The sequence below is a fragment of the Cheilinus undulatus genome, linkage group 13 (genome assembly GCF_018320785.1).
Source record: "Cheilinus undulatus linkage group 13, ASM1832078v1, whole genome shotgun sequence".
NCBI lineage: Eukaryota > Metazoa > Chordata > Actinopteri > Labriformes > Labridae > Cheilinus > Cheilinus undulatus.
The window spans coordinates 41,748,560-41,773,108 of record NC_054877.1 but is presented as its reverse complement, the minus strand read 5'-3'; the positions used below and the strand labels follow the sequence as shown (position 1 = coordinate 41,773,108).

General features: G+C 39.3%; 1 protein-coding gene across 2 annotated transcripts; it reads left to right on the top strand.

Moving 5' to 3' along the window:
• Window positions 1–283: 283 nt before the first annotated feature.
• On the top strand, window positions 284–20,308 carry hhatla (hedgehog acyltransferase like, a). 2 transcript variants are annotated; one of them, XM_041803899.1, is made up of 13 exons: window positions 284–458; window positions 3,179–3,306; window positions 4,541–4,608; window positions 5,686–5,799; window positions 7,171–7,191; window positions 7,441–7,635; window positions 9,039–9,248; window positions 9,442–9,613; window positions 12,184–12,328; window positions 12,424–12,459; window positions 14,302–14,503; window positions 14,603–14,744; window positions 19,112–20,308. In XM_041803899.1, the coding sequence occupies exons 2-13, from the start codon at window positions 3,201–3,203 to the stop codon at window positions 19,252–19,254; spliced, it is 1,554 nt and encodes a 517-aa protein (XP_041659833.1). In that variant the 5' UTR covers window positions 284–458; window positions 3,179–3,200; the 3' UTR covers window positions 19,255–20,308. The 2 variants fall into 2 exon arrangements, with proteins under 2 accessions (XP_041659833.1, XP_041659834.1); XM_041803900.1 differs by lacking the exon at window positions 7,171–7,191.
• Window positions 20,309–24,549: the final 4,241 nt, after the last annotated feature.

The following is a 24,549-nucleotide window of genomic DNA, read 5'->3' as shown; positions in this document are numbered from 1 at the left end:
TCAATGAAACCCAAAGTGAAAATCTTCCCACACATTTCTGCATGTTTTTCTCTCCTGCACCCTTCTCTCTGCTGTCAGCCTTCCAGTGCTTCACTTTGATAATAAAGGCTGATGTAGAGATGCTCTCTTGTCCCAGCGTCTTTTCTGCTCTCCAGTAAGGTTTAATGGGCTCGCTGTGGACCACCCCTCACTGCGGTGCAGTATAGTGAAGGATAAATATATCCCCCTCCTCCTCCTCTCCCACCACCACCACCTCCTCCTCCTTTCGTTGAGTCCGCAACATCCCGACTGGCTGAGGCTGGTGATCGCAGGGAGCGGCAGCGGCAAAAAGCCCCCACAAGACGGATGAATTAGAAACCCACCGCCAGCCACCCCTCTTTTCTTTTCTTTCCTTTCTACAGAGGAGAGTCGGGCTGTAAACACTGCTGCTCATCTTGAAAGTGTGAAGCGAATACAAGGTTAGTAAAAACAAGTGAATTTGATTATTTTACAGGTTTGAAAATAAGAGAAACCAGAAGGAAAAAGCGTGTGTCTGACCAGCTCTGAATGCATGAGCAGTGGAACAGTAATCCTCTATTTGTATGCAGGAGGCTTTGCTGGGGTCCTGCTTAGCCATGGTTACATCTTGGCATGGACAAGTTGTTAGTCCAACTCCTTTAACTCTAACTTTATGAGCCTGATAGCCACACACACTCACTCAGATATGAGTGTAGCCTTTTGTTGTCAGTGTGAAGTAGCTGTCTGCCTGTATTGTTGCTCTGATGCACCATTCTTGGTCATTCCTGTCAGAGCTAAATATTCTGTGAAGTGAGTCCCCAGCGCCTCTCAGATCACATAGCACTGCAGCTGCCCTGCTGTACAGCAGACCAACTGCAAGAGCTATAATAGGAAGGAGAGGTAGGGTTGCGCAGCTGACGGTGCTGATTCCTCTGCAGTCCTATTTAAGTCTCTGCCCTGTGGATCCTAAAGGCTTATTAGTGAAATGCCACCTCTTTAAAACACCTCTGTCTGTTTGGCACAAGGAGCCTGTGCTAAATAGTGTACATCATCTTTACTGTTGTGTGTTTATGATACACATTTTATCAAACTGTTGTTTCTTTGTGCTGAAAATATTGCAGTGATTCCCTACAGTGATGCAAGCAACCTTTATGTGTTGTTGTGCCGATTTAAGGTCTGATATATGAGTCATACCTGTGTACAGTAGCCCACACAGTCTGGTACGAAAAGCTATTATGTCTCACACTGCATAAGTATCTTATCCTGGCAAATGTATTAGTCTGATTTCTACTCAAGATACCCTACTACATAGCTGGGTAGAAACCTTAATTTAGGATATTAAAAGCAAAAAGAAGGCCTGGAGTTGTTGTTATTGTAAAATATCTTCAAATAAGCATCTTGACTTTCTCATTTGAAGACTCTTAAAGTAAACATTTATAATTCAACTTTATACAGTCAATTAAGGCCTTACTTTTTGCTTGTAATATCTCTAAATAAGATGTTAATTTGGGTCTGTAGGATGTAGTGTTAATTTTGGCAGCTGTTTTTAATTTTAGTTTTAGTCTTTAAATGAAATGCACTTTAGTCATTTGTATCCTTTATAGTTTTAGTCGACAAAAACTCGAAACATTTTTGTCTAGTTTTAGTCCATAAAAGTCCTCACATTTTAGTCTTTACTTTTAGTCCAAGCATTTATTTTCTTGCCTAAATCTGGTACCAAATCATAGTAGTGTGTTCTCTGCACTCTGCCAAACCTGGAGTCCCTGCTTTCTACAGCTGAGAGGCAGAATAGATACAGATGCATTTTGACAGATCCACCCACAGTGGAGAAATATCACAGATTTTGAATGTCTGACAGAACATTTTAGTCCAGTTTTAGTCATTTTGATGAAAACTAAACTTAGGTTTTGTCAGTTTTAGTCATCACAGATCTATTTTTGTTAGTTGTAGTCTAGTTTTTGTCATGAAAAAAAAGACTGTCGACAAACATTCTTAGTCATAGTTTTAGTTGATGAAATAACCCCTTAAAGCCTGAAAACACAAATTATAGCAATAAGACTCTAATTTTTTGGAATTGAAATGTTTATTTCACTTTCTGCTGAAATCCAAAAAAATCCAAATGTCCATAAAATTTAACATATATATTTATTGTATCTCATTTGATATGTTAGGAGTTTTTGTTCACTGATAATCCACTTGAGGGCATTTTTATCATTTATCAGACTGTATTCAGAAGTTTTTTTTTGTTATTTATGAGCATATTGATTAGATAGAGGTACCATTAAAGTATGGATCAGATATGATACAACAGGCTTTAAGGGGTTAACACTGGCCGGAGAAGAGACAGAGTCCGTTTTCTGGCTCAAATCTCTGTTATGATGCTTTAAATGATCCATAGACCACTGTGGCTGATAGATTTGGAAAATTAAGCTCACAATTAACAAAAAAACTGCAAACTGTCAACTTTCAATAAAGGCAGTGACATCAGCTAACAACAGACTGTACTGGGATGATCTGCCCTGTGGTTTTATATTGTAGTGTTAGAAGGGGCGGGGTTATTCCCTTATGAGGGCTGGTGACATCACCATCCCACATATTGGCCCTGCCCACATTAAACCCAGCCAGGAAAGAGGTGAAAACTTTCTGATGGACTAAATCCAAAATTCAGGCACATGCAGATCTCAGTGTTTTCACATATTTACAGCAACCATATTCCAATATATCCAGTGTGCTAAGACAAAAATTTTGGATGTCACTTTACAGGGTCTTTAATATACAGTATGAAACAGAGCTGCATGCAACTCATGTTTTTTAAGTCCTCTAGAGTTTTTGTTTTACTCTAGTTTTTGTCATGGAAAAAAGGCTGTTGACGAGTAGTTTTAGTCATAATTTTAGTTGACAAAATTAACACTGGTAGGATGAATGTGGCTTCTATCAAGGGCAATCAGGTAGTTTTAAGCAGAAATTAGACAAATGTAATGGTCTAACTTGTGTGCATATTTGACTTAAGAACATTTGTCATATAAAGGTCAGTCACACATGAAAACTATAGAACACAAGGTTGCTAAATTTGTGCAAACACCCATGCACATGTTTTGGATCTCTCGTAATTGTCTGTTTTTCTGCATACCCATGCTTTTTGTCTGATAACGTGCAAGTGATTATGTTTTACCCTGTTTAGGCTTCCAGCGTGCAAATTCACCATGGGGATCAAGGCTGCCCTCCCCAGATATGAGCTGTATCTCTACAGAGCCGTCCTCGTCGGGGCCTTGATATGGGCAGGCAGTTGGATATTCGAAGCTTCAAGTGGTGAGTGCACAACATGTCAAGAGATGTCCAGAGCACATGCCACACTGAGGCTGTAACTCAGTTCCAAATCAATAACAAAATGCCTGAGTGTAATCCACTCAAGGCAGAGTGAATGAGGCTTTTTGAGCAGCTGCTCCAGAACCATCAATATTTTTGTGAAGAAGGAAACATTACTAATCGTACTGAATATTCACTTAACATTAAGATGCAAATTTATTATGTTGGAGCCATGAAACAGTGCTCTGTTTAACCTAAGACTGTGTAACGGGGCACATTTAGCAGATTAAAAGAGACACCAAACCCCTAATGAATTCCTGCATGTGCCCATTAATATGAGGACAATTTAAAGATGCTCTAATTAGTTTTTTAATCATTTTTATGATAGAGATATTTCAGGCTACAATTCTGATGCAAAGTCCAGGCCTTAGATCCTAAAACAGCTGATTGTTTGCATGTTTTCTTACAATAAAAACTGTCCTCCTAACACAACGTCCTGAATGGTCTGAGTGTAATCCAGTGAATGGCACAGTCTGTCACTGTCTGAGCTGTGAGATTGGCGAGACTCGACTCATGTTGTCAGTCCTGATTGTCTTTCTTCAAGAGTTACTCTCTGTGTCTTAAAATGTCCATTTTTGGCTGCTCAGTCTGCAGGCATTACTGCCGCTCAGGTCTGCACGCTACAGTAGCTCTGTAATAGAAGCCTGGCCCTGTTCCCAGAACTAAGAGGCTTTCCCTGACCCTCACATTTTCATATCCTTTTTCATGGCCATTAGTGTGATCAGGCATGATGTACTGTAAGGGCATGAGGCAATCCTGTTTGCTGTTGTGTACTAAACGCTTTCACACCAGCCAGATAACTGTCATTATTATCATTTTTAAACTGTTTCTGTTTGAGCGTTTCACTCAAGTTAGAGTGAACTAATCTTCTGAAACCAGGTTAGGAAAGTATGTGTGTAGTTGTGTCAGCATCCAAAATAGAAACACTTCCCAGTGAGTACGTTATGTAATATTTGTTGTTATTAAATGGATTGAATGAGCTCTGACACCTTTGTAATTCTTGCTTAAAATGATTATTTGAAAAATCCTTCAGCATGAAGCTGCCTTATATCTTGGATTGGCAAAACTCAACTGAGAAGCCTAGATGGCCTCAAATGAACATTTTATACCTAATTGATTTAACATTTTAATGTAGTTTAATGTTTTTAATGAGCATCTTTTGTTTTCTTCTCAACAGAAAATATAAACAGAAAGTCCTTCAAAGAAAGTGTAAAACCAGGATGGCATTATTTTGGCAGGAAAATGGTAAGTTACTCAAATAATTCCATAAAGAGGTAGGCTGGTGTTTTTTAAGTGAGGTTGTATGACATTACAGTACTTGTCAATAGTGAGTGCACATTCTCAGTCAGCCGGTCAGTGTGGCACCTTTAAAGGAGACATATTACGCAAAAATCACTTTTTCAGGCTTTTCTGACAAAAATATGGGCCCTTGGCCTGCCTAAAAACAAGCTGTTCTCAGATTTTCCCCTCATGATGTCATGTGGGGAGTTAGCCCCTCCCCCGGGTTTGGTGAGCCTTTTGCTTGGAGGAAAGTTCTGCCCTCCTCTCCTGATTCCCTCTCAGCTTCCAGCTTACATCCATTAAGCCACACCCATTTCCAGAGGGGGGCAGAGTCAGACAGCTCAGTGACATTTAAAACCATAGACATAGTAAATGTAGACACCTCTGGCAAAATGGCGGCGGTGTTGATGTACAGCCCACTGGCCAATGCGGCGTCTACGTTTATTATGTCTATGTTTAAAACCACAGACACAGAATAAACTCGATCTGGGCAGGGCTGACTCATCATTAAAGGTCAAAGGTCATCGTCAAAGGTTTGGCCATGACAATCTTTCATTTGCCATGAAACAGGAAGTAAAATTTTCTGTGGCTGAAATCACTTTAGTGCAATGAAAATTGGTACAAAAATATCTCGTGGAAAACTGGCATCATTGATATGATTATTGACGGTCAGCATGTCTGTTTATATTTCAAATATTTAATCCCTACAACCAGTTTAACATCAGAATTTCAACATTTGTGGGAATGTGCATTATCTCGGGACATATAAAAATTGCCCATATTGTAAATTGAATTGAACATTTTTTGGTAAAATACAGTGAACTTCAGGGGTCATATTTGAAGGAACTCCTTGTTGTGCATTAATTAGAATGGCTGAAAAGTTATCAAAAACCTTTTCATTAGTCTTAGTTCATGGCCTTAATGGGTCCTCAAGTTTCGATGTCTCAACCATGTGATGCAAGTGCCTGACTCTCACAAAATCATTTCCATTACTCCACAATGACACAATCCTGTTATTAATGCATCATTTTCCCCCCACAGGATGTCTCGGACTTCGAGTGGGCGATGTGGTTCACTACATTCCGCAATCACATCCTTTTTGCTCTCACCGGTCATGTTATCTTTGCCAAGATATTCACCGTGATAGCTCCAAAGGTGCGTGCATGTGTGTGCATGACCGTGAGCTAGCACTGTAATCTGATGAACAGGTAATACTGCATGTCTGTTATATTGTTTATACGTATCTATGTTCAAACATTTAATGTCTGTATTATGTTTAAGTGTTTTGTGTTTGGGAGTGAACACAGGCTTTGCAGACGATACTGACATGCATGGGATTTTATTTCATAAACACTTTAAATGCAAAGCTGCTGTGATCTGAACGCCCTGGAGTTTTCTTTCTAGTCAGTGTAATTCTGTTCATTTCTACTGACCAAATCCTTATTCTGTTTACCTCAGGGGTGTCAAACTCAAGGCCTGGGGGCCAAATCCAGCCCGTGGTACAGTTTCACCCAGTCTGCAAGGTCATATTATACAGTTATTATAACTGGCCCTCAAATTTGAGGTCTGCTGATTTGCTACAGTAAAAAAAAAAATGTAAACTTAACCTTGATGATATGAAATGTCCTTAAGTCGTAAAAATGTGAAAAAATAAAAGAGTTAAAATAATTTGATCAAAGAAATGTGGGGAAAAAAATTAATTTGTGTTTTCATTTCATATTTTAAATTTTGCATTGCGTAATTATGGCTTCAATCTATTATTTGGGCTTTCATTTCATATTTTGATGATTTTCAATCTATTATTTTGCCTTTTTGTCTCATATTTTGACCTTTTCAACTTAGAATTTTGACTTTATCTTATATTTTGACCTTTTTCAATTTATGATTTTGTCTTTTTATCTCCTATTTTAAACTGTCAGTTTATTATTTTCGCTTTTTTTTCTCAAAATTTGACCTTTTCAATTGATCATTTTAAATTCTTATCTAAAAGTTTTAACTTTTCAAATCATTGTTTTGACTTTTTATCTAATATTTTGACCTTTTCAATTTATTATTTCGACCTTGATATCATATTTTGACCTTTTAGGTACACCATTTTCAATTCTAAGCCATATTTATGCCTTAAAAACATGATTGTGACTTTCTTTTTTATATATTTGCCTATTTTAACATTTAATTTTGTGTTCTGACCTTTTGAACAAACAAGTTTGACTTATTCATCATCATCATTGCTAATTTTTGTCACCATCATTTATCACTAGTGAAAAACGAGGTTGACAGTTAAATGTGGACCCTGTTAGGCCCTCTGGTCAGACATTAATTCAGACTCCAGCCCCTGCTGTGATTGAGCTTGACACCACTGGTCTAGGTCTATCATACTGGCTTTGATGCATGAGCATGGCTTTAGTTTTGTGATGCTGTTTGTTAAGTGTACTGATCAGTCTTCCATGTGAATATTTGACATATTTAAAACAGTTTAATATGTTTTAAACATGTTTTCTGTCTTGTTTCATGCGTACAATGAAGATTGGTATAGATGGATGTAAGGTAACATTAATAAACTTGTGAATTTCACATAATTTGTCATGTGTCTCATTGAAAACATCACACACACCTACATTAATGTTGTTATCTTTTACCAACACATTCTTAATCTTTCCATCCTGGTGTTTTTCCACTAAAGTAGATATAACGGTGTTCTCGTACTAACACTACTCCTCGTGTGTGTTACACTGAATAGTAACAGTAGAATCTTGTCATGAGTTCACACTGATGTTGGCTCCTCTTTCCCCACAGCACAGATCCTTGATCTTTGGCTTGTACGGTGGTTTGGCAGTGCTGGTGACGATGGGCTGGACCTTCATGGCTCTGGTTCTGTCTCACTGCATCATCATCTACAGTGTCGCCATGGTCAAGAGCAAGTGGTTGAGCATTGCTGCTGGCCTGGCCACACTGGCCTCCATCAAGCTGGAGCCTTATAATGCCTGGCAGGTGAGAGTGTTGATCGATCGTTCAATGCAGAAACACCGAATGCTCTGTCGGAATGTGTAGGGTTCCCTGTTTTTTGGTCTCATCAGCTTAACGGATGGCATGTCATGAAGTTTATTCTGCACCTATCAGCTTGGAAATGTTAGAAATAACTTCTGACTCTCATTGATTTATCTCTCTAAGGCTTTAAAAGGAAGCATAACCCTACACCATAAAATACCTTCAGGTTATGAGCTGTTGTTAAGTGGCTTTGGTCATGTGACAGTGACTGTCAAACATACAAAATATACCAGATTATACATCATTTTTCACTTTTGCTTTAACCACTTTCACACCACACTGACATCCCTAGAACACACCCAAATAAGTATTTATTGAAGTGGCCTGCAGTGCTTGATATAATACGATAATGTAAAAATGCTGACATGTCCTCTCAATGGTGGATATACACCTTGGGGATACAGTGGGGTTGAAAAATAATCAAATACTAATCACAAAATTGGCATTTAAGGGGTTAAAATTTTGAAACAGAATGAATATTCATTATATATGGTGAGGACTGAAGTTACATAAAAATTGGAATGATACATTAATACACATATTTTCAATGGCTGTCGTTATTGGAGGGTATTTATCCTAAGGGACATGGGTGTCGCACTTTTTTAAGTGATGCAGGACAGTTAAATGACCCAAAACAAGCTGACATAAGACAACATGACCATCAGGAGAAATTCCCATTTTACATGAATTTGTAAGACATGCTTGAAATTGTATAATAAAAGAAATATAACTCTTAAAACTAGATCAAAATTGCAATTTCAGCTGAAATTGCGTGGGGATGCTGAGAGATGAGTCGTGGAAGGACTGCTGAAAATAGCCAAAAGCCCCAAAATAGCTGAAAATAGCATAAAATAAGCATAAAATAGCATAAAATGGCATAAAAGTAGTTGAAAATGGCATTCAATAGCTAAAAAAGGATAGAAAATAGCTGAAAGTAGCCTAAAAAAGCTGAAAATAGCCTAAAAATAGCTGAAAGTAGCCTAAAAATAGCTAAAAGTTGCTTAAGAATAGCTGAAAATAGCATAAAAATAGCTGAAAATAGCCTAAAAGTAGCTGAAAATAGAATTCAATGGCTGAAAAAAGCATAGAAATAGCTTTAAAAAGCATGAAAACAGCTGAAAATAGCCTAAAAGTAGCTGAAAATTGCATTCAATGGCTGAAAAAGCATAGAAGAAGTCATTGTCCATTTTACTTCAGATTGGTCAGGAAAACAATAGTTTTTAAAATGATCATACTCACAATGTCAATAATGTAAGTCCATTATGTGCCTAAAGACCTCAGATGCATCATCTGTAAGGGAGACTAATGCAAAGTTCATAATGACGATGTTCATAACAACTTTACAGGAAGCCTTGGTGACTGGCTCCTTTGACCTGCAAGACATCCTGTTCTATGGAGGCTGCGGCTTCAGCATCATGCGTTGTATGAGCTTTGCTTTAGAGAACTGTGAGAAGAAGGATGGAAACTACACTTTCTGTGACCTGCTGAAATACAACTTCTACCTCCCCTTCTTCTTCTTTGGACCCGTCATGACCTTTGACAGGTATCATGTCCAGGTGAGGGATTAAGATTGATCTAAAGCTGGTGTCTGACTGAGGGAAGAGCCAAAGTGAGAGTGAGGTAGTAGCAGCTACATTGAGTTTGACTCTATTTTAAGGAATAACTGCAGTAATCGATGTCTCTCTGAGAAACATAAATATTTTGCTGGGATGTTGTTTTTCATAAAACTGAGAACTTAAAATTTCACAGGCGAATAACACCCAGCTGACCCGTAAGGAGAGAGAGATGTGGAACATCACCACAAAGGCTCTGCTGCATCTGGGAGTGATTCTGGCGGTGGACGTCTTCTTCCACTACCTCTACATCCTGACAATCCCCACTGACATGAAACTGGTCACCAAGCTGTCTGACTGGTGTCTGGGTGAGTGTAACATAGGCCTACTGTATATAATGATAATACAAGTCTGGTGTATCAAATAATAATATATATGTTTTTGTGAAGCATTTTTTAAAAACTGGGGTTTGATAAGAGCAAAGTATAAATACCCAGACACAAAAATGAAAACAAAAAACATCATTTTAAGCAAAAGAACTCATACAGACAAACCAAAACACACCATGAATAAACTATACATTACAAAAGTTCTGGAAATATGAGAAGGCAACACAGAAACATAAATTGAACATAAAATTCCTGAGGATCAAAAGACGTAAAAGTCATACATTTATGAGACAAAATAAATTCAGTTTAAAAAGTTGTAAATTTAAAAGACTCAAAACTTTTGGGAGTTTATAAAGTTGAGAATCACCCACTGCATGGAAAAAAGTCTTACCAGATGAAACTGTTTTCCTTGCACATGGCCTGATGAGAGCTTAATAATCAACTTAAACTTTTTTACTAAGGAAGATTCTAGCCAAGAATCATGACATTATCATTATCATTATCATTTGGACTGTAAACTGGTGCTATCAAACCACTGTTTTCTCTGTTTGGTTTCTCATAAATTTACAACTTCATAAAGTTGTAAGTATATAACTTTAAAAACTTGAAATTTATGAGTTTATGAAGTCTAAATTTATGACTTTTCAAACTCAAAAATGTCACGTTTTCTGTCATACATTTAAAACTTTTTAAAGTCAAAAATTCTGAGTTTGGTTTCTTATCATTTACACATTTATAATATTTTTTTTTTCCAAGAGAATGTGACTTTTTTCTTTAATATAAATAGATCCTCTTTATTGATTTACTATTTCTTTTTAAGATTTGTTTTTGGGCCTTTTCGTGCCTTTATTGGATAGAGGAGGACTGTGGATAGACTCAGAAACAGGGACGAGAGTGGGGGAGAGACGTGCAGCAAAGGGCCTCAGGCCAGACTCGAACCTGAGCTGCTTGCGTACATGGTGCGCGCCTTAACCACTCAACTACCGGCATGCCCTGATTTACCATTTTTAGAGTGACCATTATACGATGTTGTAAGCAACATCAACAAAAAATCCTGCCTGTCTTTATTGGCTGATGATCGGTGTTGTGAACAACCCCTGCTATCGTTATAAATACTTATTTTTTCCACAAACTGTTAGCATTCCAGACAAACGTGATGAAATCATGAAAACACATTTTAAGTTGCATTTGTTTACCAAATCTCTGGAGATCTAAGCTGGGTACAGCTACACCCTTGGGCAGGGGCCATCAACACTCGTACAAGGGCCAGCTTTTTCTTGACAGATGCTGTGGGGGTGGGACATTGAAATAAACCAAAATAGAATTAATATTTTGGTCTAATTAACGTATTCTTATAAAAATATTTTTTCTTTTCCTTCCAAAACTAAATGAACGTTGAGCCCTTAACAGTGAGATCAGTTCCTATCACCTACGCTGCAGCCAGCCACAAGGGGGCGATTGAGATATTTTAGCCACATATTTCTGGAGTCCTTGTGATGTGCGTTGATAGAACCAGTGCCACGTCACTCTCCAGAGTGACCATGCCCCCGTTTAGGTGAAAGCAAGCTCCGTGTTTGAGTGGCAGTAGATTAGGAAACACTGGTAGCAAAGCGATTAAACGCTATTGCGCTGCATTTTGAGCATTAAATAACAAAAAAGCCATGATGAACGTGGTTTTTATCCTTAATTGACAAAGGATAGAAAGACAAGCTCTGCATCTTCTGGCCAAAACTAGAGAGAATTATAGTGGTCAAATGTGGGACCATTACTGTGTTTCTAATGACTTTAAGGAAGCTATCACTCTGTAACAACAGGAGCTGTAGTCTGCTTGTCTATAAACAGATTTTTCACACATTTACCAGCATATCAGCGACATTTTGTAAATAGAGAATCAACCCAAATTTTAAATACATTCATACATATTGTAAGGTCACAGGATGGGAAAGTTTGTCCAGTTTGACTGCTAGAGTCTGAACAGAATCATATACACCTAAATTGTTGTTGCTTTTATAAGTTTTAGATGCCAATCCTTACTTTAAAATGTCCTTTTTTTTGATGCTCACTAAATTATGGATTAGGACTATGAATAACAGTAATAATTTAATATTTTATGCTTTTAAATCACAAATGCCCCAAACTTTCCAGTTTATCTTAATTCATTTTGATAGAGCATTTTCACCCAGAAGGGGCGGGACTGGCATCGTTTGGGCTAAGTACCCTAAGGTAGGGTGAAGATATAAATCCCTAAGTTTGATGCTAATATGTTGTGTTACGATTGGCCAAAGACACACACTGTTCATTCTCAAATTTTATAAATTTAATAACTCTCTGGGGGCTGGATGGGAAGCTGTAGAGGGCCTGATGTGGCCCCCAGGCCTCCAGTTGATGATCGCTGCCCTTGGGTGAAAACAGTAAAAAAGTACAGCTATCTACATTAAACATATTATATGTAATCAAACTTCCAACTGTTATCATGTAGCTGTGATCATTCAATACGAACTTGGTAAACCATCCATAAACCTGCTTTTGTTCCATGATCACCTTCACAGCTGGTCTGGCTTACTCTAACCTGGTGTATGACTGGGTGAAAGCAGCCATGATGTTCGGTGTCATCAACACCGTGTCAACTCTGGACCACCTGGACCCTCCTCAGCCCCCCAAGTGTATCACCATGCTCTATGTCTTCGCTGAAACGTACGTCTTTAAAACAACTCAGAAGTTTCTTTTTTCCTGCCTTACTAAATATTAAAACTGTGAGATGTTAATGTGAGAAATGTCTGTCTTTACAGGCACTTTGACAGAGGCATCAATGACTGGCTGTGCAAGTGAGTGTTTAAGGGTTTGATCTAAATATATGCAAGCCTAAAATGTATACATTCTGAATATCATTATGGCAAAAATCCCTGTATTCACATACATGTACTTTAATATGGAGTGGGCCCCCTTTCTGCAGCTATAACAGCCTTCATTCTTCTAGGAAGGCTTTCCATTAGGTTTTAGAGTGTTGTCATTCTGTAGAGCATTTATGACTTACATTGGATGAGAAGGCCTGGCTCACAGTCTCTGTTCCAATACACCTGTGCGGACCAGTCAACTTCTTCCAAACCTAACTCATCAAACCGTGTCTTTATAGTCCTTGTTTTGTGCACTGGGGCTCAGTCATGTTGGAATAGAAAAGGGCTTTCCTCAAACTGTTACCACAAAGTTGGAAGCATAGCATTGTCCAAAATGTCTTGGTATACTGAAGCATAAAGATTGTCCTTTACTAGAGGTAAGGGGCTTAGTCCAAACCCTGAAAAAACAGCCCCATTCCATTATCTCTCCTCCACCAAACTTCACAGTTGGCACAACGCAGTCAGGCAGATAACGCCCTCCAGGCATCTTGCAAACCCAGACATGCCCATGACTGCCAAACAGAGAAGTGTGATTTGTCATTTCATAGAACAAGTTTCCACTGCTCCACAGTCCAGCGTCTGTGTGCTTTAAACACAGACACCAGACTTGGTGATGTGAGGCTTGCATGCAGCTGCTTGGCCATGGAAACCCATTCAATGTGGCTCCCACCTCAGTTTTTGTGCTCACATCAATGCCAGTGGAAGTTCAGAACTCTTTAGCTATAGAAACAGTCGAGTATAGGTGACTTTGATAGTATGCGCCATACACCTGGCAGTTGTTGATCCTGATTTTTGATATTAGGCGGTCTTCAGCTTCATGACTGTTGTTCCTAAGTGCTTCCACTTTCTAATAATATCACTTAAACTTGACTGGGATATCCAGGAGAGGAAATTTCACCAAATGTGTTATTGCAAAGGTGGCATCCATCACAACACCTCACATTAAGTCACTGAGCTCTTACGAAGGATCCATTTAGTATCACAAATGTTTGAAAATGGAGACTGCATGGCTAGATGGTTGATTTTATACACCTGTGGCAACAGTTCTGATTGAAACACCTGAATTTATTGTTAGAAAACAATATGTACACTATGGATTTTGCCCATATCTGCCCAGTGTTTATATTGTGGAGTAGAGTGAGACTCCTTCCAGGTTTGTTGTTGTCAGCTCTGAGTTCACACTGAGGGGGATGTGCTTTCTCATGTTATTTGTTTCAATCAGAGACTCACATATTAAGCATATCTTGTATTTTTTATCATATTATTATTATTATTATTATAAACCTGAGACCCTTTCTGAGGTAGAATAAACTCTATGTAATTTTGAGCTGATTCAATCACAGTTTTTGAGTTACATGACCGGTTTTGAAGTCTAGAAAGCCGTATTGCACGCCATCATGCAATGTACAGGTGAGTACAACAGCCAGCCCCGGTCTGATCAGCTGCTCCAGACCGGCCCTGTGGATTTCTGACATGTTTTGGTTGTATGGCTGCGCTTTATTGCACATCTAACAGATGTAAATATGCATTCCTCTGTTGCTCTGCCTCACAGGCACTCACTGATAAATCAGGAAGGGAGTGATGGGGGGAGTTTGAAAGCAGGAGGGGAGGGGGGAACTGGGGGATGAAGGAAGTGTGTCCTCAGAGAGCTTTTGTTTTGGTCTGTTAATCTGCTCTGAGTGTTGAAAAGTCATACTCTAATTTTAAAATAAAGTGTTTATGTCTTATACTAAATACAGAGGCAAGTTAAAGCTATGTTGCATTATGTTGCAGGTATGTTTATGACTACATTGGTGGGGATCACGATAGAATCTTCAAGGAGCTCTTGGCAACAATCTGCACCTTCACCGTCACCACCCTGTGGCTGGGCCCCTGTGAGATCGTTTATATCTGGTCCTTCTTTAACTGCTTCGGCCTCAACTTTGAGCTGTGGGTCGCCAAGTTCTTCTCCCTCCCTCCATTTTCCACCATAGAGGTGAGAAACATTGGGCTGAATATCTCCGTCTCTCATCTCTTTAAACACACTGTTGTTTTGTAGCATATTCTTTAATACATGCACGTCTCTTGTATCCAGGGTGTTATGGGTGAAGCCATGTCACGCAGGATCAGAGGAGTGTTCAACGCCGCCAATTTCTGGGCCATCGTCCTCTACAACGTCCTCTCTCTGAACAGCTTGGAGTTCGCCAAACTGGTGGGAAGACGACTGATTTTCAAAGGTAGGGAAACAACAAGGCCGTTTCTAAAGCGCTTCTGTCACTTTCAGTGAAAGTGAAGAACAAGGAAGACAACATCAAAAGAAAAAGAATCTCAGAAGGTGCCGTCCTCCAGATATCACACAACACAAAATCCTCTTTGTTACTTTCTTTCACATTGAATAAAAGAATCTCAATAACCAGGGCGAATGAACATGATGTTCCTTTAAAGTCCTACTTTTCTGATCTTACATCAAACAGTGGAAAAAACAAATAGACGTGAATGAGATACACAACAACGAAACTGACCTAATACTTGGGATCCTCAGATTTTTTTTCCATGTTCAAAAATATACTATATTGCCAAAAGTATTTGCTCACCTGCCTTGACTCACATATGAACTTAAGTGACATCCCATTCTTAATCCATAGGGTTTAATATGACGTCGGTCCACTGCTTCAACTCTTCTGGGAAGGCTTTCCACAAGGTTTAGGAGTGTGTTTATGGGTATTTTTGAACATTCATCCAGAAGTGCATTTGTGAGGTCACACACTGATGTTGGATGAGAAGGCCTGGCTCTCAGTCTCCGCTCTAATTCATCCCAAAGGTGTTCAGTCGGGTTGAGGTCAGGATTCTCTGTAGGCCAGTCAAGTTCATCCACACCAAACTCTCTCATCCATGTCTTTATGGACCTTCCTTTGTGCACTGGTGCACAGTCATGTTGGAACAGGAAGGGGTCATCCCCAAACTGTTCCCACAAAGTTGGGAGCATGGAATTGTCCAAAATCGCTTGGTATGCTGAAGCATTCAGAGTTCCTTTCACTGGAACTAAGGGACCAAGCCCAGCTCCTGAAAAACAACCCCACACCATAATCCCCCCTCCACCAAACTTTACACTTGGCACAATGCAGTCAGACAAGTACCATTCTCCTGGCAACCGCCAAACCCGACTCGTCCATCAGATTGCCAGATGGAGAAGCGTGATTCGTCACTCCAGAGAACATGTCTCCACTTCTCTTGAGTCCAGTGGCGGCGTGCTTTACACCACTGGCAGGTGAGCGAATACTTTTGGAAATATAGTGTACATATGATAGAGAGTTTTTATATATATATATATATATATATATATATACATATATATAATACTTCTCACCAAAGTAACATTCATACGTAACTTCATGTAGGCCAAGCAGCAATCCACAACAAAAACACCCAAGGCAGAGATGGGTATTTTGGTATTTTAGTTATCCACAAAGCTCCCCTGCCAGCATGTCCATGTGGGCCCCACATGGGTTACATGTGAGCTACAATATGGGTCCCATGCGGGTTTGTCCATGGGTTCCATGGTGGCCCCTCCTGTGATTGCCCATGTGAACTGCAAGTGTGGATCAACCCATGTGAGACCAATACAGACCCCATCTAGAGATCTTTGCAAATGCCCATGATTTCTACAGGTAGGATCTATTTTTGATCATATAGGCTGATTCACATACTGTAGCCCACATATGACCAATGTGGGGCCCACAAGGACATGCTGGCTGAGTCCCTGAAGCACAGACAGTGGTATGAACCTGCTCAGGTCTCAGTGATCTGTCTAAGAACAGGGTTTGGATCCTTCCTCTATCTCAGCTAAAAAAAGAGACTATGAGTAAGCACACTATGCCTTCATTGCTGTATCAGCTTCTGCAGTAATGGACTGGGATAAAAAAAAAAGGCTCTGGCAGGCTTCAGCAACAGACTGGTCCTGTTTTTCAAAACACCAGCCCAACTGTTAACATAAAAAGCCTGAGCAAAAACCTTACAACCTGACTAAAGAGGAGAAATGTGAAACACAACACACACAAAGGAGATATACTCACTACAGTCCCTGATGTACATAAGCTAACAATATCAACACAATCAGAGGGAATTTGAGCACAAGGAGCTACAACATGATAAACTCCACTGAATGGAAATGTTCAGCATATACACAGGGGTTTGAGTGTAAATTTTTTACCCCATTAATAACCTTTTTTTCAGGAAGGTATATAATAATTAAAGTTTGTTAGCACGTTAGCACTGATAGCACTGAATGTACAACACAGCTGAACTTTTTTTTTGCTTAATCAATAACCTAATTAGACAGTTATTATTTTGGTTTTTTTTTCTACTGTTGAATAATGAGGTATTCTGAGTGGACCGAAATGGCCCATAGTTGGAAGACTCCTTTGGCTTTTGCTCTAATTCCAGAGTTTCCACTAAACTTTTTTGTCCCTGGCCAAAATGGCTGACAGTTCTTAAGATTTCCAGCCAATTAGAACAATTACCATTTACTTTATATAGCCATATGTGACTAATAGTCTGCATTTAACAGCGAGAAAAGCATAGGGAAACAGAAACTAAGCGATACAGCTTCAAGTTTGCACTAAAGCGGGACTGGGAGCACATTTTCCTCTCTGAACCTGACCAAAGACTGAGCTGTCTGTAAAGCAGAGTAATTGCCACCCTGTTATTGCAGAGATCTTGATCTCAGTGGGTCTTTATCTGGTAAAACAAAGGTTAAGTAAATAAATAAATAAATAAAACATATTACACATGGTTGGACCAGGAAATGGCTGCAGAAAGACATTATTTTATTTTTCTGTTTGTAAGTTATTTAAACAAACAACAAACAAACCTTAGGCCCCATATACAGAGACAAAAACAATATTTTGCCATTTCAGTTTGAAAAAGTTTTCCACAAAGACAGGATCGTTTCAGGAAATATCCACGTAAGCACAGAACCCCTGAAAATGACTGAAAATGCTGTAGTATATGTGCCAAGCCTGTAAGTAGCGTTGTAACGCTGCCACGGAAATGCACCAAAAGAGAGAAGAAGATCACAGAAAACGGACTCAAACTTTCTTCTAGTTGCCCTTCTGGTTGTTCTCTGTGTTGGATTTAAGAGCATATGGTGTATGGATTTTGCGGCGGTGGTAAAGGAGCATCAGATTTTGCTGTAAAAGCCATAACAAGCTCGGTGGCTTCTGCAGCACGAACACAACCCTGTCCGCCATTGTTGTTTTGGCCGGACCCGCGCAGGTGTCTAAAGAGAGCTACGCTCTGTTTGACATATTTGTTTTAAGAAAGATATGGAGACGAAACGGTAGTCGTTTACGGATTTTTTTCACGCTGTGACCCGTTTTCAAAAAGTATTGTTTACAGTCCCCCAAAACGCCGTTTCCACGTGGATGAAACGCCGATACGACAAAAAACTTTTATGAATACTCCTGAATTTGTCTCCATGTGGACAGAGCCTTACACACATGCAGTCAGTTGCACCATATATGCCTACAGTTAACGAATAAACAGCAGCACTTAGCTTTACATTAGCACCATTAGCTCTAAGTTAGCCCTAGAACACATTAGCTGCTACCATAAATTAGCAGTTTACATCAGCCAAAAACCATCCACCACCAAAACACCAACATATCCCCCCAACAGGTAATGAAAATTTAGTCTTGCCATAACTTGTCTCATATTAGTCCTCGTGAACTGATGATCTCAACTGTAACCACCATTAAAACAGTGAAATCCAAACATTGGTTTACTTAAAGTAGTCCCAAAGACAAAAGAGTCCACATTGGATAGTTCAGCACAGTCCTCTTATCAATAGCTCTCCCATCACTGCTGCTGCTATTAAACCCGGACATCCTGAGCATGAACAACCAGCTACAGGGGGAGTGAGATGGTTCTCTCGCTGCCGGCCCTGAGGATACATTCCTTTCTGCTCTGTCCAGGCCCGTCCTGCTCCTGGCTGCTGTATCGGTGTTCATGTTCTCAGCTATCTGCAGTTCCCTTTGTTTCAATGATGACTAATTCAAAATCCTTCCATCCTGTTTGATCCCTGCATACTTTTCAGTAGCTCTTAACTTCCCTGGGGATAGGCTTTTAGGGACAAACATAGCAATACCGCTGCCAACTGTGGGGCAGTATTGAGCAATGCAGTCAACAGTTTAACCCAGAGTAGCAAACACAATGAAGAAGAAGCATTTGGGGAAAAAAAGGTGGTACATAAAAGAGTTTTCTGAGGAAATGGCAATAAATAATGAGTGAGTTATTTGTAAGTACAAACATATCAATGATGTTAGCTCACCTGGGCACAAAGACAGACAACATAAGAAGCTCTGTGAAAGGTGGGACCTCTAGCTGATTTGTTTTTTTTTTAATATCTACTCCAGCATAATAGACACGTTAATATGAGGGCAATGATGGTTGTAAAGTTCTAAATTCACAGATCTATTTTCGTACGTGCTGAAGCATAAATGAGCCTTAAACTTGTTCTGTCAGACATTAGGCTTGGTAGTTTTCTTGTTTTTTCTTCTTTTTGTTCCTGTCACTTCCTATTTCTTTTCTTCTGTCTTCCTCCCAGGTTTCCCTCTGTCCACCCTCTCCGTGTTGTTTGTGACCTACTGTGGCGTGCAGCTGGTGAAGGAGAGGGAGAGACAACAAGCCCTGCTGGAGGAGCCCGAGCCGGGGAAGCCAGAAGAAGGAGTCAAAGAGAAAGCCGAGTAAACAGAGAGAGAAAAAGCTGACATTCACAGACTTCACCCCTCACACTGCTCCGTCCTCGGCCTTGCGAACCGCACTGTTAAATCGGACTGAAACATCCAGCCATCATGTACACTGTTCACAAGCCTGTTTTTGCTTTTGTTTGTCAGAAGCAAGGCGATGTTTTGAACTGTGAAAATAATCCTCAAGTGCACTTGCTGTAGATAATCGCCATGTCCTTTGGCACAAACCCACCAACTGTGCATTTTGTATTGAACTAAAGATTGTTTGACAAAGAGAGGCCTACCAAATATTTATGAGGCTAAAAGAGAAGTCAAGTTATGCAGTAATGTTTAAGGAACAGCTGCTTTGCTGATGGTTGTTTCCTGAGATCATCTTCTTTTATTTTTTAAATCATAGTCTGGTTGACATGATATTTCCTCCGTCAGATGTCTTAATTTTGCATACATATTACATTACAGTTAACATGTTTAACAATTCTGGAGGGTTTAAAACTTGAACACATGAGTGCTATGAAGAATATTAAAGTTTGGTGCTGTTACTGTATATTTTCTCTTCTGTCACTCAGCAAATATGAGTCAAATCCAGAGGAATCTATTTTCAAGATGATAAGAATGTACTGGATTTCTAATGATTGTAAAAGACTGAATGTAGTTCAACCAACCAGACAGCTTTACAGTATGAAAGATTTACTGTGATTGTGGCATTTTGACATATTATCCTCCACTCTTTATAGCTGGATCCAGGCCCTCAGTGGTCGTGAAAAGCAATCGGCCCAGCAGGGAATGAACCAGGTCAGTCTCCTCCAGCCTGTCACTAAAACCTGCTGTTTATCCTCAAAGCAGAAGGCAGAGAGGAAGTGAATAGAGAGAGTCATGTATTTTGTCACAGGAGGGTTAATTAATCATTTCACTTGACATCAAGTTTTTTCATCATTTATTGTACAAGTTAAGCTCTAAATTTGTTCACTGACTTTATGATGAAGATATTCAAATGGATATATTCATGTAAAAGCTTGTCCGAAATAAAACATTTGAAAGATTTAATTCTGTTTAAATGGTAGAAAGCGCCTCAGTAAGTTAATAAACACTATTTGATTTCATTTTTACCAAACTGAGAAACTGTCTTCTTTCACCACTAGATGGCAGCATCTGACCAAAGTTTCAGTCAGCATGTCTGCCTGCAAACCAGGACTGCATCCAGGTCTGTAAAGCAGTGCAGCAGGTCTTCTTCTGTCTCAGAACCTCTGTGGTTATTCTCTTAACCTCTGACACGGGCTCTAAACGTGTTCCTTTGAACAGATTTGATCTAAGGAAGAAGGGAAAGGTCATACAGTGCTAGATCAGGTGAATAGAAAGGGTGATCACGTACTGTGATTTGTTTTTGGGACAGAAACTGCTTCACAGAGAGCTCAGTTTGAGCTGGAGCGTTTGTCTACATGAAGAATGAACAAGCAAAACAGAAAATTCAAGACACTGCTCCAAAGCTTGTTTAATGATGATTATCACCACCATTGTGTTTGAACTAGATGAAGAATGAAACCATGTTTCCACAAGTGTGGTCTCTTTCTTCTGACCCAGTTTTACTAAAACCTGTTTGTAATGGTGTCGATTCACCCTTGACCAGTGGTGTCCAATGTATTCACATTCATTACTCAGGTAGAAGTATAGATACTAGGATTTAAAAAGACTTCTGTAGAAGTTGAAGAATCAACTCAAGCTTTTTACTCAAGTAAAAGTGTAAAAGTATTGGTTTCAAATCTACTTAAAGTATAAAAGTAAAAGTAATGTAAGGGGGGAAAAATGCCAGTAAGGACAAAACCTTAGGCCGTGCCACAGGGGCCTATAGTGCACTACCCCACCTCCCCAAAAAAAAACATTTTTCTAAAGGCCATAATGACAATAATGCTATATTAAAATGTTAATGTTGAAAAATTTGGGGTGCACCTGTTTCAGCCGCATTTATGCCCATTGAAAATGAATACATTTTAGTACAATGCAAATACATTCAAGAACCATATATGTGTACTACTGAGCACTAACATGTGTTTCATGGAGCAGAAATAAGATGACTAGTTGCCTATAGGTATTGGTGTTCCTGGCCACCAACCTTCTCGTTGGTGCTTAGTTGGGACATTTTCTATGGACATTTCACTCGAGTTTCTCTTGAGTCTCTGCCACGGACATCTTTGTACTAGGCTACATACGTCTGCTATTTTCTTGCTGGAGTGTGACATGATTTGTCGTGCGCAGGTGCGATGGATTGTGTACAAACCAATAGGGTGTCGGAATGGTATTATGTTTATACTTCTCATCCAACCACAATAAAATTCACTCTATCCGGATGGCGCGATTTATCTGGAAAGGTTTTTGGTTTTTTTGTGTTTTTTTTTTTTTGAATGAAAACAAGCTGAAATGAAAAGGAGTAACAAGGCTATTTCTAAAATGTAAGGAGTAGAAAGTACTGATAATTGTGTGAAAATGTAAGGAGCAGAAGTAAAAAGTAAGCTGAAAAATGATTACTCCAGTAAAGTATAGATACCCAAAATTTCTATTTAAGTAAGGTAATGAAGTATTTGTACTTCGTAACTTGACACCTCTGCCCTGGACCCTCCTGGAACCCACTCCTCCAAAATGATACTCTTAATGTCAAAGAAAACAACCAACATGGCCTTGAATTTGGACGTGCTTTATTGTGCTCACTTGGTGATGACGGTGTTTTCCAATGCATTGACTGCCATTTTGTCTCAGGATCATATTGGAAGATCCAATTTCATCACATGTAATCACTCCTTATAAAAAAATCAGGGTTTCCTTCTGTTTGTCCTAAAATGTCTCCACAAATGTCCATGCATTTTTCCTTTTGGTCAGGAGTCAGAAGTTTTGGGACGACTTTTCCACACACTTTTTGGCATGTTGAAATGTTCATGCAAAATTTGCAGAACTGTTTCTTTATCAATGGAGACCATTTCTGCTATCACTCTTATACTGGTGCTACATGGTGGCGCAAGGGTTAGTAATGTTGACTCCCAGCAAGAAGGGTTGCTGATTCGCTTCTCAGTCAGGGCCTTTCTGCATGGAGTTTGCATGTTCTCCTGCATGGGTTCTCTGGCTACGTCCCACCACCAAAGACATGCTAGTTGATTGATCGCTCTTGGCTGTAGGTGTGAATATGAGCGTGCCTGGTTGTCCGTCTGCGATTGACTGGTGACCAGTTCAGGGGGTGCCTCTTGTGCAATGACAGCCAGGTTGGATAGATGGATTCTCATACTGGGTCATGACCATTTGGCTCAGCTCAGTGTTTATTACCTCTTTTTAAAGGTCACATCCGTCACTCATCCCACAATGCTTCAAGACAGTCTGACTGCAGACCATACATCTCTGACAGACACTCTCACAGACAGTTCATCTGAGATGCCGTGTATCTCAGAACAGAACTTTAGAAATATAATCAGAGTAAACTTCCGTTCAGGGTTAGGGCCAAGGTTAGGATACACAAAGTTACAAGTAAAAAAAATCTGACCTGTAAAACCAGATTACAAAACATTTAATAAAGGCGAGTCTGCTCACAGGAAAAAACTAGTGCTCCATGAAAACATTCTAACACAGCCAGCGTAGTTTACACAGGTCCATTAGATAATGGAGCTACATAGTTAATATAGCATACTTAGCTAAAGCTAAGCTCACAAAGCAGCTATGTAGGTATCTACATTATTTATGTAGCTAAATGAGCTTGAGCTAAGTTTGCCAGAGCTCACATTGCTAAAGCTAGCTTAGCTAAAGATAACAGAGATACACAGATAACAGAACCAACATAGCTACATAGCCAGTGCAGTTTAAGCTAAGCTCACACAGCATCTATGTAAACCACCCAGATACTTTATGTGTAGGAACACTAGCTTTAGCTGCGTTTGCTAAAGCCAACATAACTACTTTGGCTTATCTAGCAAAAATAATTAGCATTCTATTTAGGGTCAGGGTAAGGGTAGGATACACACAGTTACAAGTCAAAAATCTGACCTGTAAAACCAGATTACAAAACATTTAATTAAGGCGAGTCTGCTCCCAGGAAAAAGCTTGTGCTCCATAAAAACATTCTAACTCAGCCAGCATAGCTCAAATATCTCCTTTAGCTTTGTGAGCTAAGTAGATAGTGGAGCTACATAGTCAATATAGCATAGCTCACAAAGCAGCTATGTAGGTATCTACATTATCTATGTAGCTAAGTGAGCTTGAGCTAAGTCTGCCAGAACTAACATTGCTAAAGCTAGCTAAGCTAAAGATAACAGAGCTACATAGCTAATGCAGCTAAAGCTAAGCTCACAAAGCAGCTAGGTGTCTACATTATCTATGTAGCTAAGTTTGCCAAAGCTCACATTGCTAAAGCTAGAATAGCTGATGATAACAGAGCTACATAGATAACAGAGCTAACATAGCTACATAGCCAATGCAGTCTAAGCTAAGCTCACAAAGCAACTGTGTAAGCCACCCAGATACTTTATATGTTTAGCAATGTTAGCTTTAAGTGCATTTGCTAAAGCTAACTTAGTTACATTGGCTTATCTAGTGATGTTAATTAAGTAGCTAGTGTCGCTATGCTAGCTTTGATGAAAGTTAATAAAGCTAAAGCAAGCTACCATTTGTTTAACTATTTCTAAAACAGGTCTTTACATAATTTAATCCTGGGTGTTGTTATGGCAAATCATAGCACTTTTCTTCTGAGATATACAGTGTCTTTGATGAACTGTCCGTGACAGTCATCATCAGAGATGTAAGGTCTGCAGCCAGACCCCCTTTCCAGGGTTTATTTGCTTGATAATATCTCTATTTCAATTAAAGCATGGTTGTGACAAAATGAGATATATTTATATGTAAAAGGGGCTCAGCTAGCCTCTTAGCTCAGTCCAGACTCTTCAAGACTCTTGTCTTCGTTCTTCTGGCCAGATGACGCTGGACTAGGACGTCTGAGTGATTTGTGATATTGATTGCCACCAAGCCAGGTAAATCAATTAAACTGTGAGAAAAAAAAAAATTTTTTTTGAAGTGCAGGGACCGTACACAATGTATGTAGACCTTGTCTGATGATGATTGCAGTGGAGAAATCCATGTAGAGTTGTAAAGAACGAACTTTCCTCTGTTCCCATTCATTCCTAACGGCTATTGCATGATTGCAAACAACCTGTTGGCCACCTTTACGTCTGTCAGTGGTTTCAAACAATTTATAAAGCAATAAAAAGTGACTCATCAGTATTAAATTATCTAAATAACGGAAGTGTTTTTTTATTTCCCTAAAAAGTGG

Bases quoted from the DNA above. Each gene is read 5' to 3' on its own strand.
- hhatla (XM_041803899.1), top strand. From the start codon at position 3,201: ATGGGGATCAAGGCTGCCCTCCCCAGATATGAGCTGTATCTCTACAGA. The intron at 4,609-5,685 runs GTAAGTTACTCA...TTCCCCCCACAG, and splicing joins ATTATTTTGGCAGGAAAATG to GATGTCTCGGACTTCGAGTG. The intron at 7,636-9,038 runs GTGAGAGTGTTG...ACAACTTTACAG, and splicing joins AGCCTTATAATGCCTGGCAG to GAAGCCTTGGTGACTGGCTC.